This window comes from Chiloscyllium plagiosum, unplaced genomic scaffold (assembly GCF_037043375.1).
Source record: "Chiloscyllium plagiosum isolate Xiang-an unplaced genomic scaffold, Cpla_swu_hap1 HiC_scaffold_10, whole genome shotgun sequence".
Taxonomy (NCBI): Eukaryota; Metazoa; Chordata; class Chondrichthyes; order Orectolobiformes; family Hemiscylliidae; genus Chiloscyllium; species Chiloscyllium plagiosum.
Window position 1 is genome coordinate 16,117,222 of NW_028270148.1, and position 25,414 is coordinate 16,142,635.

Consider the following 25,414-nt stretch of genomic DNA (forward strand, 5'->3'; position numbering starts at 1 on the left):
ACAATTGGAAATTCCAATTTAAATGACAGAAATATTCACTGGGTCAGGTAGTATTTCTGGAGAGAGTTAATGTTTCAAGACAATTATCTTCATCAAGTGGCAATGGGTGTGAAGACCAAAGATATGGGAGGGAGTGTGGTAAATGGAGTTGGAGGTACAGACCAGCCATGATGTGAATAATCGGTGGGAGGTAGCAGAGAGGCTGAATGAGTTTGTATTCATAAATTCTGCTGAATTTGGCAATTGACTAAAAAACTCCACACAGCATATTGTTATCCCAAATAAAATCCATGCATACACATGGCTTTGTTTCACTGACATTTTATTTGTTTCAAAATTTTTCATACAAATAATGGAATGATATTTATAAAACACATTAATATCAATGTAAGCACCTGATATTCCGAGTCAACCAAAGCTTCAATAAGAACTTTAATCTGGCCCCACATTTTTCTGGATTGGTTGATATTGTAGCTTCATCCTTCTTTGTTATTTTTGGCTTTCCGTCCCCTTTTCTTAGTTGTGGAAGGAACATTTGCACAGCACTCACAAATCCAACGACCTGAAACAATTCAAAAACACCAGTCTTATGCTGCATAATGAAGCCATCATATATAGACACAGAAACACTCAACAGCTTCACTGAAATGGGATTCAAAATGGCCTAGGACTTGGCAGGCAGGATTCTATCCTAACTATTCTGATCCTGCTATAAACAACTAATTTGATTTTCACCAGCCATTTAAGAGATATATACTCAAGTACAGAGGTGACCAATTAGTTCTTAGTTGCATGCTTTTCTGATCATTCATCTACAAATTTGATTTCAGATCCAGGTTTCCCATTTACTGTTGAATGTTCATAGCTTTTGTGCAGTTTCTCCAATGCATGTCAAATACATGTCACATTGCCCTAATATTCATACTGCAATTAGAATTAATAAAATACTAACACAAGAAAATGTCTGTTCAATAACTGATAATTGTGTTTTTCCCATACTAAATTCTCACTGCGCTACTGCCTAATTCACCTACATTCAGCTTATACAAAGTCCTCGTTAGACTGCACCCAGAATACAGTGATCAGATTTGGATAGCATATGTTATAAAGAGTATATTGACCTGAGAGGGTGTGCAACATAAGTTGCCAAAATGATAGCTAAACTTTAATTATTAAAATGTGACGGGATATCGCACAACTAGACTTGCAGAGCCTAGAATTAGAAATAATGGGTGATTTAATCAATGTTGTTTTTAATATATTGAAGGAGACAGATAAAGGTAAAGAAGTATTTCTGCTGATTGGCAGGTCAAGGATTGGGTTCTGATGAAAGATCATGAATATAAAAAACAATTTCTCTCTCCACAGAGCCATGAGAACTGCTGAGTGGTTCAGGGAATTCCTATTTTTATTGTAAGACTGCAAATTAGACTAAAAATTAGATCTTTTATGAATGAAGTCAGAAAACAGTTGTACTCACAATAGGTTTGAAGTTTAGAACAGTCTTCTGCAAATGGAAATTGACGTTCAGCCAATTGTAAATTTTAAGTCACAGTGATGGATAGATTTTTGTTATCCAGAAGGTGTTCAAGAATATGGGGCAAAGGGAGGTAAATGGAGTTACGTTACAAATCAGTAATGGGCTCATTTAACAGCAGCAGAACTGGCTTGAAAAAAAAAAGGTTAAATGGTTCATTCCTGTTTCTCAATAAAATTCTTTCAAAGACACAAAATAGAACAAGACTACATATAATCCTGTAGTCATGATTTGGAGATGCCAGTGTTGGGCTGGGGTGTACAAAGTTAAAAATCACACAACACCAGGTTATAGTCCAACAGGTTTAATTGGACTATAACCTGGTGTTGTGATTTTTAACTTTATAATCCTGTACTGTGCATTTCTCACTACTGTTCTTGTAACTTGTAGGATAACTGCTATTATTAACAATATGTTGGAGATCTAGCAGTATAAAATAATTTTTGTTTTATAAAGTTCAGTAGTAATCCAACAATTATTAGTCTAAACTTTTTAGGTTAATAATCTCACCTACCAAACCAAATGAACAGTCACACATTTTCTATAGCTGACAATTAAAATATCAACAGGAATCGCACAACGCTTTAAAATGCAGGTGCACATTACCTGAGGGGATGGAAGCAACTCCTACACAGAAAGTGTGATACCCACGGTCGCATTGATCACAGAACATCATTTCTTCCTCGTGATGTGGCTGGCCGCACACTATGCATGTCTTGCATTCCATACACTGCCAAGGATAGGTTTTTATTACAGCCACCAACTCTGTCAACATATCCAAGCAAGATGGATGGCCTGTGGAAAGCATTTGCAAGTTACCTACTCAAAAGTATGTACCTTTTATAAATCAGTCACTGAGTTGCTTCAAATAAGAATAGCCAATTATGATGATCCAGCAGAACAATATCAATTGGATGTGTGTTGGTCACAAGTGCATTGAAATACAAGCTGCACCTCTCCATCAGTGTTTTAAGTTCTGTTTTAATTTTTAAAGTCACAGACCAGGCATTCAGTCCAACAGGCCGGTGCTACGATAAAGACAGAAAATGCTGCAAATATTCAGCAGATCAGGCATTCATGGTGAGAAAGAGGATGGATGTTTCATCAGAAAACTATATGACTAATTTCTGCAAAAGACCATGAACCCAAAACATTAACTTTGTTTCTCCCTCCAACTTGTTGAGCATTCCCAGCATATTCAGTTTTAATTTCAGATTTCCTCCATATGCCTTTGCATTAGGACTATGGTAGTGTTTGAGAGAATCTTCTCCCATCCTATTTCAGTTCATCCCATCAGCCTATACAGTTATTCCCTTCCCTCCACCAACCAACCCACAAAAAGTACTTGCTTAGTTTTATCTTAATGCACATATCACACATTCCTCAATCTTTTCACATGTAGCAAGTTCCATGTTTTAATCAGAATAAATTCTAGATTCAATAATTAGTGACTTTTTTTTTTAAAAAAAGGGCCCCCTAATTTTGAATTCATAACAATTCATCTCCCCAATGATATGCTTCCATAATGTTCAAAATCTATAAACACTCCTGAAGAAGTGAGCCTTCATAGTAGTTTAGGTTTTCTTGATAGTTAGATCCTTTCAGTTAAAATTCAATTCATCAGTCCAAATTCTTTCAGCATTTTTTTCCCCCAGAGCATTAGCATCCTTTTAGAAATGGGAAGTATGGTCGAATCAATTTAGCATAACAATGAAGTTTAATGTTCTATAATATTTTCATGATTCGGAGATGCCGGTGTTGGACTGGGATGTACAAAGTTAAAAATCACACAAACACCAGGTTATAGTCCAACAGGTTTAATTGGAAGCACACTAGCTGTCGGAGCCCCGCTCCTTCATCAGGTGACAATCACCTGATGAAGGAGCGTCGCTCCAAAAGCTAGTGTGCTTCCAATTAAACCTGTTGGACTATAACCTGGTGTTGTGTGACTTTTAACTTTATAATATTTTCATAATGTAGAAGTTTTCTAATAACAGATCAATTAACCTTAGCAAACTGAAGTACTACACTATCACACAATTCAGCCAATTTTTTTTAAAAACAGGCAAGACATTTGTATCACGTAACAATTCACCATATAGGTGATCTGAGGAGCCTAGTTTCTGTGTTGTATTGCCAACTTCGTGTTAACCAGTTCACTGTCATCTCCAGTACACTTCAACTATATTACATATAATGCACAAGACTGAATAGTTTTCACCAGTTAGTTTGGGCCAACTTACCACTGTTGTCACACTGGGAGCAGTGTATGAGTGCCTCAGGTTTGTTTTTCTTGTTGGATTCTCTACCCTTTAGACAAATTCCACATATTGCATTTGGAATGATCTTAGGCTGGAAGGGCAATAGTTAGAACAGCACTGTAAAAATCATGTCAGTGGAACTAGAACACAGAGTAAGGGCTCAGCAGGAAGAGAATCCTGGTTCTAAAAGATTTTCTTGCTTGTGGGTGCAAAAATACAAACCAGTTATTTAGTTTAAAACCAGTGGATCAACCTTAAAATGTTATTACAATTACACTACGCAGATGGGACAGACTGATAAAGCTCTTAAAACACATGGGGCTTTAGTTTAGAGCATGCATATAAAAGGCATTAAAACAGACAGACAATCATGACCAAAGGTGGAGTAAAGCGTATATAGAACAAGCTTTGAAAGCAGGCTGCTACTAAATTTAAAAATTGGGAGTGACACCTTAAAATAAAATGTATGCAAATAAAATTAGTACTGAAAATTCAGAAACTAAATTAGAAATTAAAACTAAAGTCACATTTGAAAGTATTTATTCCAAAACTCTCATTTTCTAAAGGCCTTTAGTAACTACATGTGCATGCAAACACGCATCTGCACGTGTAAACAGAAAAGAAATGCATCCAGCACATTTCCATCACATTTCAGAGTATCAGATGTATTACAAAACTAAAAAGGAAAACAAGCAGGCATTTTCCACTGGAAATGGGAAAGTTGCAAGGACCTGCTGATTGTCAAACTTCCCTTAGCAACAGCAACTGACTTCTAAATGTACCTATTTACAAAAAGTTAATCTTGTAGCCTTAGTGAGGGAGGGGAATGGGCAAGAAAATTATGCATGAAGTGGCATAATGATCCCATTATAAAACTGTATAGCATCTAATCTACCAGGAGCATCTTTAGTAATACAGCAACGTTATTTAAAATAATTGTAAATTTCAGCAGATTTATTCCATTTCCTCCTACTGAAATAGCTTAATCTATGTTACAGATATTCCTACAAAAGAATATCAGAACTAGTGCCAGAGTAATTTATTTTAAAAATAAACACTTCTTCATAGATTCTAATGTTCAGAATTGAAAGCTGTGAAGCCTGTTTGGAGATCATTAACCTCGTCACACAAAATATCCCCAATTAAATAATTTACAATAAATGAACGCATCTGATAAATTCATGTACCAGTACCCAGAAGATGCTGCTGTCAACTCAGCATTTAATATACAACTGTTCAAAAGAATTGTTCTGGGTGGAGAGGATTCTGCAGAGCCACAGTGGAATGCTACTCACTTTCTAAAAGATGACAGAGGCACTCTTAAAATCGGCTTAATGTTTTATTAAAAAGTTGTTCAGATGTGAAAAGTTTACATCAAAAATTTGGTAACAGGTATTTAAGTACTTTTTAAACTGAGGCTGCATATCTGAAAGGCAGCGCCTCTTAAATAATTATACTATAAAATAAGATCTATTGAAATCCATTGAAACAATGAAACATCTTACTATTTTTACAGTTCTGAGATTATTCTACAATTATTTAAAACAGAAAACTAAATGTAAAACTGTTGCTTGAACATCAAAACATTGTAAAATTCACTGTACTAATACCTAGAGTGCCAGCCCTCAGCAAAGTCAGAAATACAGTTCAGGTTCAGATTGTTTACAACTTTCTTTCATTTTACTGTTTCTCCACAAGTTCTGCTCCTCTCGGAGAAACTATGCACCAGCCACTCAATAAATTACGATCATTCTACAACCATTAGCACAGCCACAAATAGCGACTCATGTAGAAAAAAGTGCTTATATGCAAAGGATGCAAGATATTAAAGGTATACTGTATCTATGTTGGTTATTTAGCATGTTAAAAAGTGCGGTTTGATGGATGATCATGAATTATATTTGACCCTTATTTCATATCTATAATTAAAAAAAGCTAAAGTCACATTCTTGCCTCATCAGCAGCTTAATAATGTTGCAGTTACACTGGCCAAGAACTAAATACTAATGTTATACACATAAAACGTGCATTGTATTACCTTTGCCAATACTGAAGAAATAAGAATTTGTTTGCCCCCTGCTCAGGACTTGCACATTTACTGTTTCCATCAGTAGTTACTGTGGTCCAGATAAACTGAATTTCAAGTCTAATTCTCTAACCGGCTGAGATTCAAACCATTGCTGCTGCCTTCCCATCTGGTACTGTTGTTTCCACCTACTCCACACCACAAATCAACTACTTTCACACTCACACAACTTCCCAAGTTATTACTCTGCTGGACAACTCCAAAGGAAATGTCAAGGTAATCGCTAACATGCTAATAGTTACAAGCCCATGTTTTAAAGCAAATATACAAATGCAAAGTGGAGAAAGTATTATACAGCACAGAAGGAGGACACTTTACCCACCCTGTCAATGCTGACCTTTGAAACGATTATCTAATTAGTCCCCTGCTCTTTTCGATGGTTCAGATGAACTCAATCAGAGGGCTAAATTCCCAACTCACTGTTAATGAATAGATAGCTTTCAAAAATAATCAAATGCTTTAAAAAAAAACATAATTCCCTTCTCAACAAATGGATATTCTAACATCTTGTCTCATGAGGCCTGGGATTGAACATTTCATTACTAATTAAAATAATGTTTGAAAAGAGAAGTTCTTCAAATAGATGAAACTTTTTTCCCTCCGGTATGAAATAATGTGCATTTACATACCACTCTTCATATCCTTAGAATATCTTAAAATACTTCATATCTACTGAATTACATTGAAATACATTCACATTTATTTTGGCAAATGACAGACCCACTTTGCATACAGCAAGATCAACAAACAGTAATAAATGACCTGCCATCTAACAATGGTTGTGGAATGGTTCCCCGTGGTATGTTTTACATCTGCCTGAAAGACAGAGATGGAGCCACAACTTAATGTCTCATCTGCACTTCCGAAAGTACAGCATTCCCTCAGTACCTCACTGAACCACAGGTCCAGAGTATGTGCTCAAGGCTTGATTTGGGACTGTGAATGTTCTGACACCAACAAAAGCACACCAGGCCATACTGCCCCTACTGGGAGAAAGAAGTTATACCCTGCAAGGCAAACATCTAATCTTCTCAAATTCCACTTCAACCGCTGGTGTACACAACAAATTGCATCCAAAACACAATCTCCCATTTGCTGACAAAATAAAATCCAAGATATGCAACTATCTTTCTGGAAAACTACAGATAGGTTTTTGGAAATGAAATTTTCCTCTTTGTTTCTAGCTCAGCAGCACCGTCATCAAGTTTAACCAACTTTTAGAGTATGAAAATGGAAAGTTCCACAATAACTTTGTATCAAATTGAAGTGACCAGAAGGAAACAATTATTCCAATTGTGTTTCGCAGGAACCAGCAAAATTGGTTAAGTGACGACTGCTACTCACTTCAAATTGTGCTTTACAATGTCTTAATGCTCTCATCATATTCATCAGTCCTTAGACAAAAGGAGGAAAAAGAGAATTAAAGTTTAGTCCAAACTTTTCTTTCAAATATTTCAACAAATTAATTCCTCTACCTAGCAAACTAAATTTCAGAACATCCAAACACCTCCCAAATGAATTAAAGAGTTCTACTCTCCAAGTCTAGCATTTATGGGAAACTAGAAAGCCAGCCACAGAAGTCATTTCAGCTAATATTAGGCTCTGGTTTAAGAAGAACAAAACATTCACGTTAGCCTGAGAAAGACATCAACACCAGACTAATCGTCAAGTTGTTTTGTGTTGTGAAGTACTAGTGACAAAGATAAATTAACACTGGTGTGAAATCGCTGCTGTAACCTGTTCACATTACTAATACTGAACTGCACCATTTTAAATGTAGTTATGAGAGTTATTCCCATTCCAAGGCAATTTTCTAATTGAAAGTAGTTCTTCCGTACAGAGGTGATGCAAAGCAGGTTTCTACACAGGGCTGAGAAAAAGCAATAAAACATCATGTTTATCTCAAAAATATAATAATGAGCACATCTGTCACTAAACTAACTGCTCATTTGGACAAGCCAACAATTAAAATAAGCCTTTCAGCATGTCATAGACAAAGTTCTTTTACTGCACTTTACTCCTACTACCTACACCCAAGCACCTCAGTACAATAAAGCATTTCTTTTTATAAAAACAAAAAGATAGAAGATACAGAACAAATAAATAAAAGCATCAAGACTAATTTTCATTACAACTTGCGAAAAGCATAGAGCACTAATTCACAGTGAACTTAGTAGAAAACGCATTCATAACCTTAATAAATGAGGTCACCTTAACTGCTCAGTGAAAATAATTTCCCCAAGAATACAATGATCATATTGAAGAGAAATTTAATCATCAAATTTTGCTGCTCTTCACAGGAAAACAAGGATGCTGCTCAATTTTTGAGTCAAATGCAAACAAGATCACTGTTTGTATTTTGGCACAAAAGCAGCCAAATGTCTAAAGTTTTCCCGACAAATCTTCTCTTCCCATTTGAAAACATTGACTTGTTCTGCATTCATTGGCATTTTGCTAATTCAATATGACCTTTACAGGTCACAGCCAATGCCTTAAGGATCAGGAGGCAGAATCCTATGGTTGAAATTCCCCTTCCAAGCTGAGACCAACCATACTAACTAGCACCCCTAGTGGGTCCTGTTTAGGTTAGCTGCAGAGGTCAACATAGGCAAGTGATCAAACCTGGGACCTTCTGGATGGCATGTATTGCTCAGCAAGTCAGTTAAGCCATGGGAAAGACTATTTCATTTAGCCTGAATAAGCATTGCCAAACTGAGTCACTTTTTTCTTCCAAAATTCAGTCATGTTACGAGAGCTTGTTGCAATATTTTGCTTGATAATTCACTGCCAATTGTTAATCAGTAAATTTCAGTAATTAATTTGTTAACCTTTCCTCACAAATCACTCTTGATACCACCAAAAAAAACTACACTGAATGGACTTGCAGAAAGTAATCTCACCTTGGGCTATAGATGATATTTGCAAACCAGAAGATCATCATATTTGGATTAATGGGATTAACTGCTACCAGGCATCCATTTTATTTAAAAGCCTGGACATGCTTTCTGTTAAATGTGCGTGTAAATGGAATAAAATGCAACGAAGCAGCCTTGAATACTGATACTAAAAAAAATTGAAATTTAACTTCATTTATAAAAATCTTCAAGGTCTGAGGAATAAGTATTCTCCCTTCCACTGACCAACTACAGAATAAATCACAAACTCCAACCTCCAGTAAAGCTCACAGATATTTAATCCTTTTTTCATTCTAAGGCTGGCCTGAAAATAAGAGAAGTAAACAAATGAATGAGATTTACTCTCAAGCCCTTGCATAGGCTAAAACTCACCTTGGGCAACAAACAGTTAAACCTCAGAAGTAATTAATTCTTCATCTAGAAGGAGCTAATAACAATGACAAGCTACTCTTCTCCTAAACCAGGCCATTGCTGGGCAGAAATTGAACAAAAAAAAAATTACGATTTGTTTGGTTAGGAGGTAAAACTGAGTGCTAAAACAGTTATTTTTTGGCTGGAGATAGACATTTGCCAAGTTCGTAAATGATCGTTGGGTATTTTAGTAAGCCACTTGTGATAGAATTGTTCCAAGTACCAGACAACCAGAATCCTTAAATTCTGGGAGACTCTTGTAGTCTAAAGGACATTCTGAAGCCAACTGATCTATTGAACATAACGTGCATGAAACACATTACCGAACTAAAACATCTGATGGTAAATGTTGAAACTAGAAAAGAAAAAGTAAATATACCAGGCTACATGGAAATATAAATCCAAACATAAAAGCATTTCAAAAATAGTCAAAAATACAACTTTGACTTTTTATATAAAGTATGCTCTTTAGCAATAGAATCAGCAGAATCTAACAACAAATAAAGTTAGTAATTAAGTGTGACATATAATACAGATATGTATATAAAAAAAAAAGAGCAGTAGCTTTAGCAGAGAATAGCAAGCCCCAGGAGAACAAGATACAAGCCTAATTCAGTTCCAGTAAAGAAAGAAAAGAATTCGGATAACTTCACCAGTGAATCTCAGATGAAATAAAACAGGGTAAGATAAGGAAGCAGAAGCGAGAAACAGCAGGAGATGCATTAGTGGACTGTGGCTAGTACAGGCTGACCAATTCTACCCAGTACAACAAAAAAAAGGGAGAGGTTCATCAGAAATGAAGTCTCAGGGGCTTTTATCTTCTACCTTGTACCCAGTAACTGATTTGGGTGTCACACTTCGTTTTGGCTCTTTCCATGGCCGTGTTCCTTTTTCTTTTGGTGTCTGCTTTCCCTGTGAGGAATCATCTTGATGTTCAATAGGGCTTTCTGCATCTGTTGTGCTCCCAGAAGAGGTATCCTAAAACAAAAGTGAAACAATAGTCCGTTGGGCACCACAGTTTGACAGGATTTAACACAGTTGTACTCAAATGAACTAAAAGTGACAAAAATACAAAAACGCCACCATGAGTTGAAAGGTGTTTGGTAAAAATCATTCAAAAGCAATACAATGTGCTAAGAGAAACACAGACAGGTGTGGTGATGTCTTTAGAAACTGGAAATCTACTGGCACAGAACTTAAAGGTGGTTTCACTGCCAGAATGTACATAAAAAGCTAACAAAAAACCCTCAAGGAACAGCAGAACTCTTCCAATGTGTTTTCTCCATGCAGTCAGCATTTGAAAGCAATGACATTTCAACTAAAAACCTAATCCTCTGACAAATTATTGTTAATATTTACACTAAAGTAGCATGAATATTGAACTGAATTGGAACAAAAGTTAAAATTAGCTGAATTGGGAAGTTCTAAATGGAACCTACAGGTTCAGGACAATTAGTTCACGATATATACTAACTGAGAAAAAAGTCAATTATTTATTGATGCAGTTTTTATACATTTATAGATGTAGACACTGTAAACACAGTGATATCTAGATCCTTATACTCATTTAGCAAAGCAACAAAAATACTGTTGTTTGGCAAGAGAAGGTCCGTACCAATACTTATGAATACATACTTGCAATGTTACTACTTAAAATCATATCGGCAGACACCCTGGTAGCTCCCAGGATGCCCAGAGATTTCATAACCTAAAAAGAAAAATCACAGTGTGTACTCAGGAAGTGAAAATTCCAGACAGGACAGAATGATTGTTTTCAAAAAGGAGCCATGCTTTTCATGTTACTGGAAGTTTAAGAACATGAAATTAAGTATTTTAGATGAGCACTATAGGCAGATACATAGCTGAACATCAGTATGGTAACTTTCCAAAGGATAGCAATACCTGGTTAACTTATGATTTTGATTTTTAAAAAAGTACCAAAAATCAGTAAAATAATTTACCACCTTTAAAATTACAATGGTCTTAGCTTAATTTAGCTCTAGCTATGTTAAGTTGAATAGGAACTCCTTCTCTAAAGAGATCAAAGGTGGTTATGAAGTGGGATTAAAATTGGTGAATAAATTCCTTTTCCAAACAAAAGTGGGAAGGCGTAGTTTCAAATAATAAATGTGGAATAGATGAGAAAACACCTCTACTAACTGAGCACTAGCATGAAATAAATTCTGAACATTAATAATGGGTTTAAAAGTCAAGTTTTCCACTTACTAGGCCGCTGCCATTAACTGTAGCAAGAACCTCGTTCGCAGCGTTACCGTGCGAGGTTCTGACGTCACATCACCGGCTGCTAGAAGTTGTGTGCAGATGTAATAATATAAATTATTCCTAAATTTTAGATACCAGTAGTAACAGCATTATTCTATACACTTAGCCAAAGTACACGCTTATTTGCTTCACACTTAGCAGAAGTAGACTGTATCGGACTAGAATGGAGTTGTTTTTGATTTGGACTTTGTTAAATCTTTTATACAAAATACATTTTAGTGCAGAATAGTCTGGGCATTTAAAAATTTACGGAGATAAAGTTTTCAATATAGTCAGGTCTTTTTAGTTCGTTTCTTACTGAGAAGCCTTTGTCTTCCTTTCGTTCATCCTCAGCACGCCCATCTTCTGCATCATCAGAATCTCCATCACTGTCCAGTGCTGGCAGTTCTGGATCCAGAGGTGGCTCATACAAGGCTGTGTTTACAGGCAGGTAACGTAACTCATTGGGAGAGTACCTAGGTAGATAATTAATGCATTGCAATTCAAATTAACGCCAAGGTTTTGCATTCATTTTTGCTTTTAACCTCAACTTATGAAATTTTAGTTTGTACGACAACATCAAACTGAACTAATTTTGAAAATTCTGCAAACCTCCAGAAGACCTCTCTTGAGCAGAAATCTCATGTGTTCCTCAGTACTAGTCCAAACTGTACCGTACAACAAAGATCGCAGTTCCTTTGCCTTGGAAAAACCTGGGAATCAAACATGCTCTTGAAAATTTTCTAGCCCTGGTTTCTGATTCACATATTGGTATGATGACTTGTTAGCTTTCTCTCTTCTGTTCCCTTCCATTCTAACTCCAATAGCAAACTTGCACATCTCTAACAGGGAATATTGCTATACAAACATTGCCACAGAGAAAGCTCATCCATTCCTCATTAGTGCTGAGAATGCTGGTTAAGCTCCTCTCCAGAAGACTTACCTTGGAATAAAGATATGTACATTAATTGATATTATAAAAGCAAAAAAGGTTTTTTTTTTCTAATCTAACACTTTTTTTTGGGTACCTGGTTTTCCTTAAGGGTCACAATTTTTAGTCTCGGTTTTTAGGAACTCTCACCGCACCCTGTTTAGTCAAACCTCGTAACCTCTCCCCTGAACTCAATTCCAATGTGGAGTGCCTGGAGACTTTTGCATGAAACAGACAATACATTATATTTCCTATATTACAATATTCACCGAACTTCAAAAAGGACATCACTGGCTGCAAAACTCTTTGGTAAGTCTTAAGCAGTGTTAAACTATGCTGATGTTAACTAAATGTAAGACTCTTCCTTATATGTGGCAAGACAATGCCACACCATTGATAAAAATACCACTAACATAATTCTTCAAGTGACATAGTAATCAATTCACTATTACATACCAATGGATTTAGTCTAATGTCATTTGATGATGGACAAATTTATTCTGGATTAATATTTACCCTTCAACCAAAACAGATTAACTAGTCATTTCTTACTTGTGAGACCTTACTGTATCCAAATTGCCTACATGTCAACTACCATTCAAAAGAAATTCACTGACTGAAGCCCTTTTGATGCCTTGAAGATGTGAAAGGTGCTACCTATATGCATGTCCTTTCATTACTTTTCAAACTAATTTTTCCCAAGTGTGACCTTCACAAGACAAACACATGAAGAAATTCTTATCCAATGCAAAACTCTTTGGTAAATATTAGGCAGATGTCAGTTAAATATTTAGTTGTGGAAAAAAAAAGACAAGAAAAAGTTTATTTATAGTTGCACTTTTGTTTCTACACTTCACTGTGCATTTAGAGTCAGAGTTGTACAGCATGGAAACAGATCCTTCGATCCAACTTATAATTTTCATACAATAAGCTCTTTAGCACAGGGTTATTCTTTAGTTTAAAAAAAATGCAGGTTTTTTTTTCACCTTTTGTAATATTCCTGAAATTGGCCTGGTATCAGAGCAACTGGATAAGCCCCAACTTTTGTCCTCTCCGGTGGAAGAACTTTGTATTTTCCCTGGGGCACTTGGATTACCTGTATTGAGAAAAACAATAGAAAAACAAATTAAATACAGATTCCTTATCCTATATTACTCAGGTTAGTAAAACAACAACAAAAATAAATAAATAAAGCATTTTTACACGTTAAAACAAAATTTCTGAACAGAAATAATGCTGCCAAATCTGCTAGTGAGGCAACTGCAGTTCACTATACAGAAGGACCAAGACACTTCTGAGCAATGCATTACAATGCTATTTAAATCTCTCTTTCAGAGAGAGGATTCTGCCTCACATTTCAGACATGCTGAACCTACACTGAGAACGCTGGATTCTGGCACCATCTGATTGGTCTTGAAAAGATTCTATTGTCAAATTGGTGGAAAAAAAACACAAGCACTGAGCTTCAGCAAGATAAAAAAGCTGATTTCTGAACAGACTTTCTCCCACAAAATTCTCAACTTTGAACAGAACGTGTGAATCAAAAAATAGCAAGCTATGAAAAGAAAATGTTGACTTGGATATTGAAAAGTGCAGGGTATAATTTTCAAATGGAGCATTCATCAGGCAGGTAGAGGAGACCCGTTTGCGCAGAGAGGAGAGGGTTAGGGGCTACCAAGTACTCAGCAATGGGCCTCCTCATGATCTCAAAGATTACAAATGTCTGCGGTTATCATTTTCTGACCTTTCAATGACTACCAGATAGAGCAAATCAGCCTCTACACCCTTACAGCAGATCATGCCTCTCCCATTTGTCCACAAAATAGTACGGACCCTACGACAAAGAATACAGCCCAATTTTAAATACTTTTATAAGTTTCCCACACTCGCCACAGCTTTGAGACTTGCTTGAAAATTGCCTTTTTGAAAATAAAATTCATTCGTGGGGTGAGTGTATCACTGGCTCAGCCAACATTTACTGCCCATCCTTAATTGCCTTGAGCTGCCTTCTTGAATGCTTTAGTCCACTTGGTGTACGCCGACCCACAGCTCTAGAACATAGAACAGTACAGCACAGAACAGGCCCTTCAGCCCACGATGTTGTGCCGACCACTTGATCATGTATGCACCCTCAAATATCTGTGACCATATGCATGTCCAGGAGTCTCTTAAATGTCCCCAATGACCTTGCCTCCACAACTGCTGCTGGCAACGCATTCCATGCTCTCACAACTCTCTGCGTAAAGAACCCGCCTCTGACATCCCCTCTATACTTTCCTCCAACCGGCTTAAAACCCTTGTGTTAGTCATTTCTGCCCTGGGAAATTAGTCTCTGGCTATCGACTCTATCTATGCCTCTCATTATCTTGTACACCTCAATTAGGTCCCCTCTCCTCCTCCTTTTCTCCAATGAAAAAAGTCCAAGCTCAGTCAACCTCTCCTCATAAGATAAGCCCTCCAGTCCAGACAGCATCCTGGTAAACCTCCTTTGAACCCTCTCCAAGGCATCCACATCCTTCTTATAATAGGGCGACCAGAACTGGACGCAGTATTCCAAGTGCGGTCTAATCAAAGTTTTATAGAGCTGCAACAAAATCTCACCACTCAAACTCAATACCCCTGTTAATGAAAGCCAAAACACCATATGCTTTCTTAACAACCTTGTCCACTTGGGTGGCCATTTTAAGGGATCTATGTACCTGCACACCAAGATCCCTCTGTTCCTCCACACTGCCAAGAATCCTATCCTTAATCCTGTACTCAGCTTTCAAATTCGACCTTCCAAAATGCATCACCTTGCATTTATCCAGGTTGAACTCCATCTGCCACCTCTCAGCCCATCTCTGCATCCTGTCAATGTCCCGCTGCAGCCTACAGCAGCCCTCTATACTGTCAACGACACCTCCAACCTTTGTGTCGTCTGCAAACTTGCTGACCCATCCTTCAAACCCCTCTTCCAAGTCATTAATAAAAATTACAAAAAGTAGAGGCCCAAGGACAGAGCCCTGTGGAACACCACTCACCACTGACTTCCAGGCAGAATATTTTCCTTCTACTACCACTCACTGTCTTCTGTCGACCAGCCAATTCTGTATCCAGACAGCTATGTTCCCCTGAAACCCATTCCTCCTGACCTTCTGAATGAGCCTACCATGGGGAACCTTATCAAATGCCTTGCTGAAGTCCATATACACCACATCCACAGCTCGACCCTCATCAACTTTTCTAGTCACATCCTCAAAGAACTCGATAAGGTTTGAGGCATGACCTGCCCCTCACAAAGCCGTGTTGACTGCATTTAATCAAGCCATGCTCTTCCAGATGGTCATAAATCCTATCCCTCGGAATCCTTTCTAACACCTTGCAGACAACAGAAGTGAGACTTACTTCTGTTAGGGAGGGAGCTCCAGGACTCTGATCTAGTGATACAGAAGGATACAGCAACAATTCCAAATCAGGATGGTGATGGGCTTAGAAGGAAACTTACAAGTGGTGATGTTCCCACATACCTAAGACAACAATAACCCTAAAAACTGCCTACCTTCTGTAGGTTATGCACTATTATGTTGAATGAAATAGTATCAGCATTATTAACAAAATATTACAAGTTTACACTCACGCTGGAATTTTATTTTCTACTCCCCTCCAGCAATGGGCAGCATGTTCCTGAAATGTACTGCAGTGTTATTTCAGCAATATGTTAATATTCAAAATATAAAGACAAAGTGCTCGAGCAACTCAGCAATCTGGCATCATTTATGGAGAAATGTGCAAGGTTAACATTTAATTTAATATGACTTCTTCGGAGTTCTGAAATGTTTATGCTATTTCTCTGTCCACTAATGCTGCCAGACCTGCTGAATTCCCCCTGCACTTTTTATGTTTTTCACATCCCCCTCATGGCTAATATCAAAGTTAAAGTGGCTACTCTCAAGAGTGTGGTGCTGGAAAAGCACAGCAGGTCAGGCAGCATCCAAGGAGGTGAATTGACGTTTCAAGATTTCATCATAGCCCTGATGAAGGGCTTATGCCCGAAACATCGATTCTCCTGCTCCTTGGATGCTGCCTGACCTGCTGTACTTTTCCAGCACCACACTCTCAACTCGGATCTCCAGCATCTGCAGTCCTTACTTTCTACCTTAAAAGGTAGCTACTGATTGAGATTGAGACAGAGGGATTTTTCTTCTATAGAAATGCAAATTGTCAGGATTAATACTGGTTGCTTTGTTTTGCATTTCAGAAATTCACTTTGTGTTTGAAGTTACCTCAGACTAGGATTAATGTGGACTTACCTGTGTCTGCAAATCAAAGTAAGCTCGCCTTTCTTCCATCCGTTCCCTGTTGAAATTACTGTTAAATTCTGCAGCTTTCTTTGCAGCTTTCTTGATGTATTCTGGAACTTTACTGGGCTCAACCTTTTGTGTATTTTGCAACTGCATTTGCTGCACAAAAAAAAATGTCACAAGATGATAGTTTCAAATTGGAATGCTCAAAACAATGCTGCAGAGACACGCAATGGAAATAATTTAAAATGTCAATCTTTCAACTTCATGCATTTTCAGGCTATTGCAAAAAACTGTTTTCCTAAAAGGAAAAAAAAGAGGCTAATGTGAGATACAGGGAAAGGCAGCCTCAAACAAAGGATTGTACAAATACTCTTAAAATAAGGTGAGTTTGGGTAGTTTTAGTGTCCAAATGAACATAGTACAAAACAATTCATAATTTGGCATTAACTAGCAATTTCACTCAAAAGGGATTAACATTAGTATTCCATTAACCAGCATTAATGTTGTTCACCAGGGAAGAGCAAAATCCGATCCAAAATACACAAATTTTAGATATTTAAGGTTGATCACGTGAGAATGAAATTTGAGATTAAAGCAACTCCTAAACAACGTTGGACCATAGATATAATTGGAAAAACATGTCAATTTTCAAAAGAGATTTGGATCTTTGCTTGAGAAGGAAACACTTTCAAAGCTATGGGATAAAGGCAGGAGAGTGGGAATAATTGGATGACCGAGCCCCTTGAAGAGACAGGAAATGCTGAATGCCCTGTGCTTGCTGTATGATCCTATACGCCAAAATATCACTTTTCCATTGCTCAATAAACCTTCAATTCCACATGGTGGCATAAAAATGCTAGAGTATAATCTAATTTTTTTAAAGGTTTCATCTCCTCCTACGTAATATGATTTTTGGAAAATAAAGTTCAAACAAACTTCAATTTTCTGTTTAAGACACATCAGGTTTACACTGATTTTTTAAAAAAGAAAACTTTTTGAAAGAGTTCAATAGCTAAGACAGATAGAATAAAATTACCATTAGAACTAGCAATTACTAGTATAACTACTGTTTGCTACTGCGATTAACACCATGGAACAAGGTTGTGTGTGAAATTTAGCTCAACAGAGCTACATACAATATTTGAAATGAGCAACATTTCATAGTTTAAAGGTGGAAGTAGAGGGAAGAAAGCAACAGACAACAATAGTCTGTATTTTATTTTGCACAGAACAATGAACCAAATGCCACATCACAGCTTTCAATTTGCAGGGGTTGCAATGGAAGAAGATAGAATGTTTTATGTATAAAGTTCTAAGTCCACTCCCCCAGTACTGACCGAGTATTCCTTGTAGCGATCGGTGATCTGCTGCCGCTCTCTGTCCTGCAGAACCACAGCATATTCAGCATATTTGGTAGGGTATTCCTTGATCATCAGATCGATAACTTCATCACTCCTCAGAGCGGTTAAACCTAAAGCAAAGTATTTATTGTTGGTCAGTGGTCAGGAACAGAAGAATGGGACTGTGGGGGGACCCAAAATGAGAGGAATGACAGTCACTCCTATTGTCCAATCAATCGGAGGTTTTCTCAGCTGCCTTTGATGAAAAACGGGAGCTGTAGGGTAGATAAAGTAAACTTACCATTGCTCCCTACATTCAATAGGAAGAATGTAGTAGTTGTATAGTGAGGAGGAGTGACACCATTCTCTGCAAAAAAATGACAGCAGGTCCATATGAAAATGCTGCCGCTTGTAGCAGGATTTCAGACTTCTGGAAAGGAATTAAGTGGGAGAATCCCGTAGTCATGATCCATGTAGGTATCAATGACACATGTAAAAGTAGGAAAGGTGTTCTGCATAGAGTGTATGAGGGATCTTTATACACAAAGATGTTCTTCAGCCCACTGAGTGGCGCACACACACACACACACACACACACACAGCATTCAGCTTTTCCTATTCCCATTTTTTTCCAGCACTTAGCCTGAAGCCACGGCATTTTGAGTACTCTTCTAAATAGTTGTTAAATGTCGAGGGGTCCTGCCTCTACCACCCTTTATAAATAATAAAGAAATGGCTGATGAAGTGAACAAATATTTTGTCTTCACTGTAGAGACTATAAAAATCATTCCAGTAATAAGAGGGAGGAGAACTTAGTGAAATTACAATCACGCGGGGAGTGACAGCAAACTGGTGGACGCTGTAGGATCACAAGTCTCTAGGTCCAGATGGATTTCATCCTAGGGTCTTAAAAGAGGTTGAAAATGAGGTAGCAGAAATATTAGTGTTAATTTTCCCAAATTGCCCAGGTTCATAGGTTCTATTGACTCAAGTCGCAAATAATGATCCCTTTATTCGAGCTGGGGTAGAAGGTAGGCAGAAAACAGGAAACTATACGTCAGTTAGCTTGATGTCTTGTGTGGGAAGGTGCCAAAAATCAAAGTGATTCAAATTGTACATCTAGAAAATAATCTCAATATAATCTGAAATACAGCATTGGCTTTGTTCTTCAACAGAGTGATATGCATTGTGGATAAAGGGAGTCTGTGAAGAACTATAATTCAATTTCTAGAAGGTATTTGAGAAAGGTCCCATAAATGTAAATGTATGGTTTTGATATATAATTTAATATATCATTTATTTGAATTCAGATTGGAATTAGTGCCATGTGGGTTTTTGTCTTGTGTGCCTAAAAAGGTTTTAATTATTAATTTTTAGGTATTTCTGTAGCATGGTTATTTCTTTTAAAACACAATCAGCAAAATAGTCCTGAGGCTAATGGGCATTAGTTTTCACTGTTTGCTAGCAAACATTCTCCCAAAGTAATTATGTATGGATTAGGTTTTAAGTTTAGATATTGATTTTTTTTTCCTTTTTTAAAATCAAGGATAAACGCCCATTACTTGGAAGAATTTACAGTTCCAGTTTTACGGATTTGCAAGCCTTGGCTTAAGCTAGATGCAGAAGTTGGTTAGTCCTGATGAAAAGGAGAAGATCTAGAAGTTAATAAATAGGTTACCTCAGTGTAAGGAGGCTAAATTGCAAATTTCAACTATTGCTTAAACCCTAAAAAAGGATAACTTGAAGCTGAGAAAGTCTATTCTTAGTTGCATGAAGATTCAAGGAAGAGTCAAAGCATACAGCACAGAAACTCATCCAACCTGATCAGATTTTTCAAGCTGATCTAGTCTCATTTGCCTGTGTTTGGCCCAAATCCCTCCTATCCTTTCCAATCGACGTACCTGTCCAAATGTCTTTCAAAATGTTGTAATGGTACCCGCCCCTACCACTTGCTCTGGCAGTTTGATCCATACATGCACCAACTTCTGCTGTGAAAAAGTTGCCCTTCAAGTCCAAGTCCATTTTAAATATTTCCCCTCTCACTTTAAACCTTTACCTTCTAGTTCTGGACTCCCATACCTTGGGAAAAACAATCTTGGCTATTGATCCTATGATTGCCCCTCATGATTTTATAAACCTCTATAAAGGTCATCCCTCAGCTTCTGACAGTTCTTTAGTTGCTATGTCATTTCCTCATTCACTATCACCAATTCTCCAGTTTTAGATGTAAGGGACCTACACTTGTCTTCGTTAATCTTTTTCTTTTCACTTAACTATAGAACCTCGAACAGTCACTTTTACATTCCTTGCAAGTTTACTTACATCACTATTTTTCCTAAACCTCTTGATGCTTCTATACTGAATTCTAAATTGCTCCCAAACCTCAGGCTTGTTTATTTTCTTGTTGCAACATTTTACAACTACAATTTGGAACTAAATACGATCCTTAATTTACTTTGTTAACCACTGTTGGGCCACTTTTCCTGTTGTATTCTTCTGCTGGAAAAGCATGTGTAACTGCTGCAATGCATGTATGAAATCATTAAATAATAACCACTGTCCACGATCATACTTTTTAAATGAAGCTTCAGAGTCTCTCGGCCAACTCACCCCTCATTCTTTCATAATTTTCTCAGATCAGATTTGGGACCCAAATTATGGTTATGACCTTTTTCTATCCCAAAGAATTCTACCATATGATGGTCGTTTGGTTTTCATTTTTTAAAAAAAGGCCTTCTCACAAGATTATTAATTAACCCATTTGCATTGCCAGGGTCCGGGACGTCTCCGATCGGGTGTATAAGATTCTAAAAGGGGAGGACGAACAGCCAGAAATCGTGTTACATATTGGCACTAATGATATAGCCAGGAAAAGGATCGAGGATATAAAAAGTGATTTCAGGGAGTTAGGATGGATGCTGCAAAGCAGGATGAACAGAGTAGTGTTCTCTAGTTTACTACCGATGCCACGAGACAGCAAGGCGAGGAACAGGGAGCAGGCGCAACTTAACACATGGCTGAGCAGCTGGTGTAGGAGGGAGGGCTTCAGATATGTAGATAATTGGGATACCTTCCGAGGAAGGTGGGACCTGTATAAGGAGGACGGGTTGCATCTGAATTGGAAGGGGACCAATGTCCTGGGTGGAAGGTTTGCTCTAGTAGTTCGAGAGGGTTTAAGCTAGTATGGCAGGGGGGTGGGAACCTGAGCTGTGTACCGGAGGTGAGAGTTGATGCAGATGAGGCAATAGCAAGAGGTAGACCAGCTATTGGGAAGGATTTTCCTGGGAAGGAACCAAGGGATCAGTTAAAGTGGGTTTGCTTTAACGCAAGGAGTATCAGGAATAAAAGTGATGAACTTAGAACATGGATCAGTACCTGGTGCTATGATGTTGTGGCCATAACAGAGACATGGGTTTCTCAGGGGCAGGAATGGTTGCTGGTTGTTCCAGGGTTTAGAGCATTTAAAAAGAATAGGGAGGGGGGAAAAAAAAAGAGGAGGGGGTGTAGCAATACTAATCAGAGAGGGTATCACAGCTACAGAAGCTTCCATTGTCGAAGAAGATCTGCCTACCGAGTCAGTATGGGTGGAAATTAGGAACAGCAAGGGAACAGTCACCTCGTTAGGGGTTTACTACAGGCCCCCCAATAGCAGCAGGGAGATGGAAGAAAGCATAGCTTGGCAGATTTTGGAAAAGTGTGGACGTAGTAGGGTTGTTGTAATGGGTGACTAACTTTCCCAATATTGATTGGAACCTCCTTCGAGCAGAAGATTTGAATGGAGCTGTTTTTGTAAGGTGCGTTCAGGAGGGTTTCCTAACTCAGTACGTTGACAGGCCGACGAGGGAAGAGGCCATTCTAGACTCGGAAACGAGCTGGGGCAAGTATCAGATCTTGTGGTGGGAGAGCATTTTGGTGATAGTGACCACAACTGCCTCACATTCAACATAGCTATGGAGAAGGAGAGGATTAGGCAAAATGGGAGGATATTTAATTGGGGAAGAGGAAACGATGATGCGATTAGACATGAGTTAGGAAGCATGGATTGGGAGCAATTGTTCCATGGTAAAGGCACTATAGACATGTGGAGACTGTTTAAGGAAAAGTTGTTGCAAGTGATGAATAAATATGTCCCTCTGAGACAGGCAAGAAGTGGTAAGATAAAGGAACCTTGGATGACGAGAGCGGTGGAGCTTCTCGTCAAAAGGAAAAAAGGTAGCTTACGTAAGGTGGAGGAAGCTAGAGTCAAGCTCAGCTCTAGAGGATTACAGGCACGCGAGGAAGGAGCTCAAAAATGGTCTGAGGAGAGCCAGGAGGGGGCACGAGAAAGGCTTGGCAGAACGGATTAGGGAGAACACAAAGGCATTTTATACTTACGTGAGGAATAAAAGAATGGTGAAAGAAAGAGTAGGGCCGATCAGGGATTGTATAGGAAATTTGTGTGTGGAGTCTGAGGAGGTAGGGGAAGCCCTAAATGAGTTTTTTGCTTCTGTCTTTACGAAAGAAATGACTTTGTAGTGAATGAAACCTTTGAAGAGCAGGTGTGCATGCTGGAATGGATAGAGATAGAGGAAGCTGATGTACTGAAAATTTTGACAAACATTAAGATTGACAAGTCGCCAGGCCCGGACCAGATTTGTCCTTGGCTGCTTTGGGAAACGAGAAATGCAATTGCTTCGCCACTTGCAAAGATCTTTGCATCCTCGCTCTCCACTGGAGTCGTACCTGAGGAATGGGGAGAGGCAAATGTAATTCCTCTCTTCAAGAAAGGAAATAGGGAAATCCCCGGCAATTACAGACCAGTAAGTCTCACGTCGGTTGTCTGCAAGGTGTTAGAAAGGATTCCGAGGGATAGGATTTATGACCATCTGGAAGAGCATGGCTTGATTAAATGCAGTCAACACGGCTTTGTGAGGGGCAGGTCATGCCTCACAAACCTTATCGAGTTCTTTGAGGATGTTACTAGAAAAGTTGATGAGGGTAGAGCAGTGGATGTGGTGTATATGGACTTCAGCAAGGCATTTGATAAGGTTCCCCATGGTAGGCTCATTCAGAAGGTCAGGAGGAATGGGATACAAGGGAACTTAGCTGTCTGGATACAGAATTGGCTGGCCAACAGAAGACAGCGAGTGATAGTAGAAGGAAAATATTCTGCCTGGAAGTCTGTGGTGAGTGGTGTTTCACAGGGCTCTGTCCTTGGGCCTCTACTGTTTGTAATTTTTATTAATGACTTGGATGAGGGGATTGAAGGATGGGTCAGCAAGTTTGCAGACGACACAAAGGTTGGAGGTGTCGTTGACAGTATAGAGGGCTGTTGTAGGTTGCAGCGGGACATTGACAGGATGCAGAGATGGGCTGAGAGGTGGCAGATAGAGTTCAACCTGGATAAATGCGAGGTGGTGCATTTTGGAAGGTCAGATTTGAAAGCGGAGTACAGGATTAAGGATAGGATTCTTGGCAGTGTGGAGGAACAGAAGGATCTTGGTGTGCAGGTACATAGATCCCTTAAAATGGCCACCCAGAGATCCAAGATGGCAGCGACCCAGCAAGTCTGAGTCTACAGTGCTCCTCCCAAGACTTGGGTAAAGTGGGTCACCCACCCCCACCACACTTACCAAATCATTTATAATAACTGTTTAATATCAAATTTAAACAATCTAATCTTTAGTAAAAATGACTAGAGGGAAGGGAGCCCGCAGCTCTCAGCAAGCAGGAACTCCTCCCCCACCCTCTCCAGCTGCAGCCGAGGTGTCCACAGCCGCCCCGGGGGACTTACCTACGGTGACAAGCCTTGTAGAAATGATCTCCAAACTGGGCGCGAAGATCGACGCTTTCATCAAAGAATCCCGAAATCGATGGGACTCACTCTCGGCCGCGCTGCAGAAGCACGACCGCGACATCCAAGAAATCGAGCGATGAGTCGGAGGGGCGGAGTTAAAGGCCGTGACCTCCGAAACTACAGTTCAATCGGCCGTGGATCAGGTCCGGACTCTCGAACAGCGAGTCCGGACTTTAGAGAATCACATTGACGACCTCGATAATCGAGGTCGCCGAAAAAATATTCGTTTGCTGGGCCTTCCCGAACGGGAAGAGGAAGGCCAGCTTACAGTGTTTCTCGAGCAGTGGCTGCCACAGCTTTTAAATCTGGAAGCTGGATCAGGCCATTCCTGAAGAAGGGCTAATGCCCGAAACGTCGATTCTCCTGTTCCCTAGATGCTGCATGACCTGCTGCGTTTTTCCAGCAACACATTTCCATCTCTGATCTCCAGCATCTGCAGACCTCACTTTCTCCTTAAGGGTAGAATGGGCCGACCGGGTTTCAATACGCGGGCCCGGCTCGAACCAGCACCCTCGCCCGGTCCTGTTCCGGCTGCAGAGCTACAAGGAGAGGAAGATACTCCTAGAAGCCTCGAGAAATCTTGGAAAAGACCCCCAAGCTATGATCTATAAAGGATCCAAGATCATGTTATTGCAGGACTTTTCCCCAGCTCTGGTCAGAAACAGGAAGGCATTCGACGAGGTGAAGAAGCGTTTAAGGGACTTAAATATTCAGTACTCCTTACGCTACCCTGCGACGCTACGCTTTAACCACGAAGGATCTGTATATAACTTCGGATCGCCAGAAAAGGCTAAGGAATTCTTGGACTCTCTTAGATAAACTGTAAGACATAATGGATGTTGGTTTGCCTTTCCCCCCCCCGCTTTGGTTTATATCCTCCCTTTTTTGTTCTCTTATCTTACTGTTTAATATTATCATGGGGGGTGGGAGAGGGATTTGATTTTCTCCCCCCCCCCCGGGGTTGTTTTCTTTTATTATTTTATGTATATATGTGGGATGTATGTATATGTGTGTGTGTGTGTGTATGTATATATAAGCTGTGTGGGGGGGGGGGGGGGGGGGGCGGGGGGCGGGGAGAAAAGAGGTAGTTACCTTATTCAATTTTACCTCTGTCTTTAGGAGCGGGGTTGTTTCTCCCTTGTTATTTTGTATTACTATATTTAATTATTATTTGTTGAGGTTGTAATTTTATAGTTATATGTTTATATATGGTATTAACATTACCAAATATATCCAGGGTGTTGGTATGGGTGGGGGTAGGGTGCTCACTGTTAACTCTAGCTTTGTATTATATCTGAATTCTCATTTTATTGAGGAGCGCCTGGGTCAAGGGTGGGGCATTAGTTGGGAGAGGATGTGATGGACTTTTGGAGAGGAAGTGACACCCCCTGGGAGCAAGGGGGAAAATCTCCACGAAGATACGTTTTATATTTTTTTTATTTAGAAATAGTTTTTTATTGTATTGTTGTGAGTGTATTAGAGAGGCTTTATTTTTGTGAATTTTATATGCTCTATGCTCGGGATGTTCTGGATAGGGTTTCCCCTCCCG

At 38.9% G+C, this 25,414-nt stretch overlaps 1 protein-coding gene across 1 annotated transcript in view; it reads right to left on the minus strand.

Annotated features, from left to right (window-relative positions):
* Positions 1–286: 286 nt before the first annotated feature.
* phf10 (PHD finger protein 10) overlaps positions 287–25,414 on the minus strand; it is a 45,849-nt gene continuing 20,721 nt past the window's right edge. The window contains exons 5-12 of the mRNA XM_043695386.2: positions 18,027–18,160; positions 16,696–16,845; positions 13,390–13,499; positions 11,792–11,948; positions 10,036–10,188; positions 3,781–3,889; positions 2,144–2,332; positions 287–562 (exon numbers count right to left, since the gene is read on the minus strand). Of these exons, the coding sequence (XP_043551321.1) occupies positions 477–562; positions 2,144–2,332; positions 3,781–3,889; positions 10,036–10,188; positions 11,792–11,948; positions 13,390–13,499; positions 16,696–16,845; positions 18,027–18,160 (1,088 nt within the window). The 3' untranslated portion in view covers positions 287–476. The remainder of the gene's footprint in view (positions 563–2,143; positions 2,333–3,780; positions 3,890–10,035; positions 10,189–11,791; positions 11,949–13,389; positions 13,500–16,695; positions 16,846–18,026; positions 18,161–25,414) is intronic.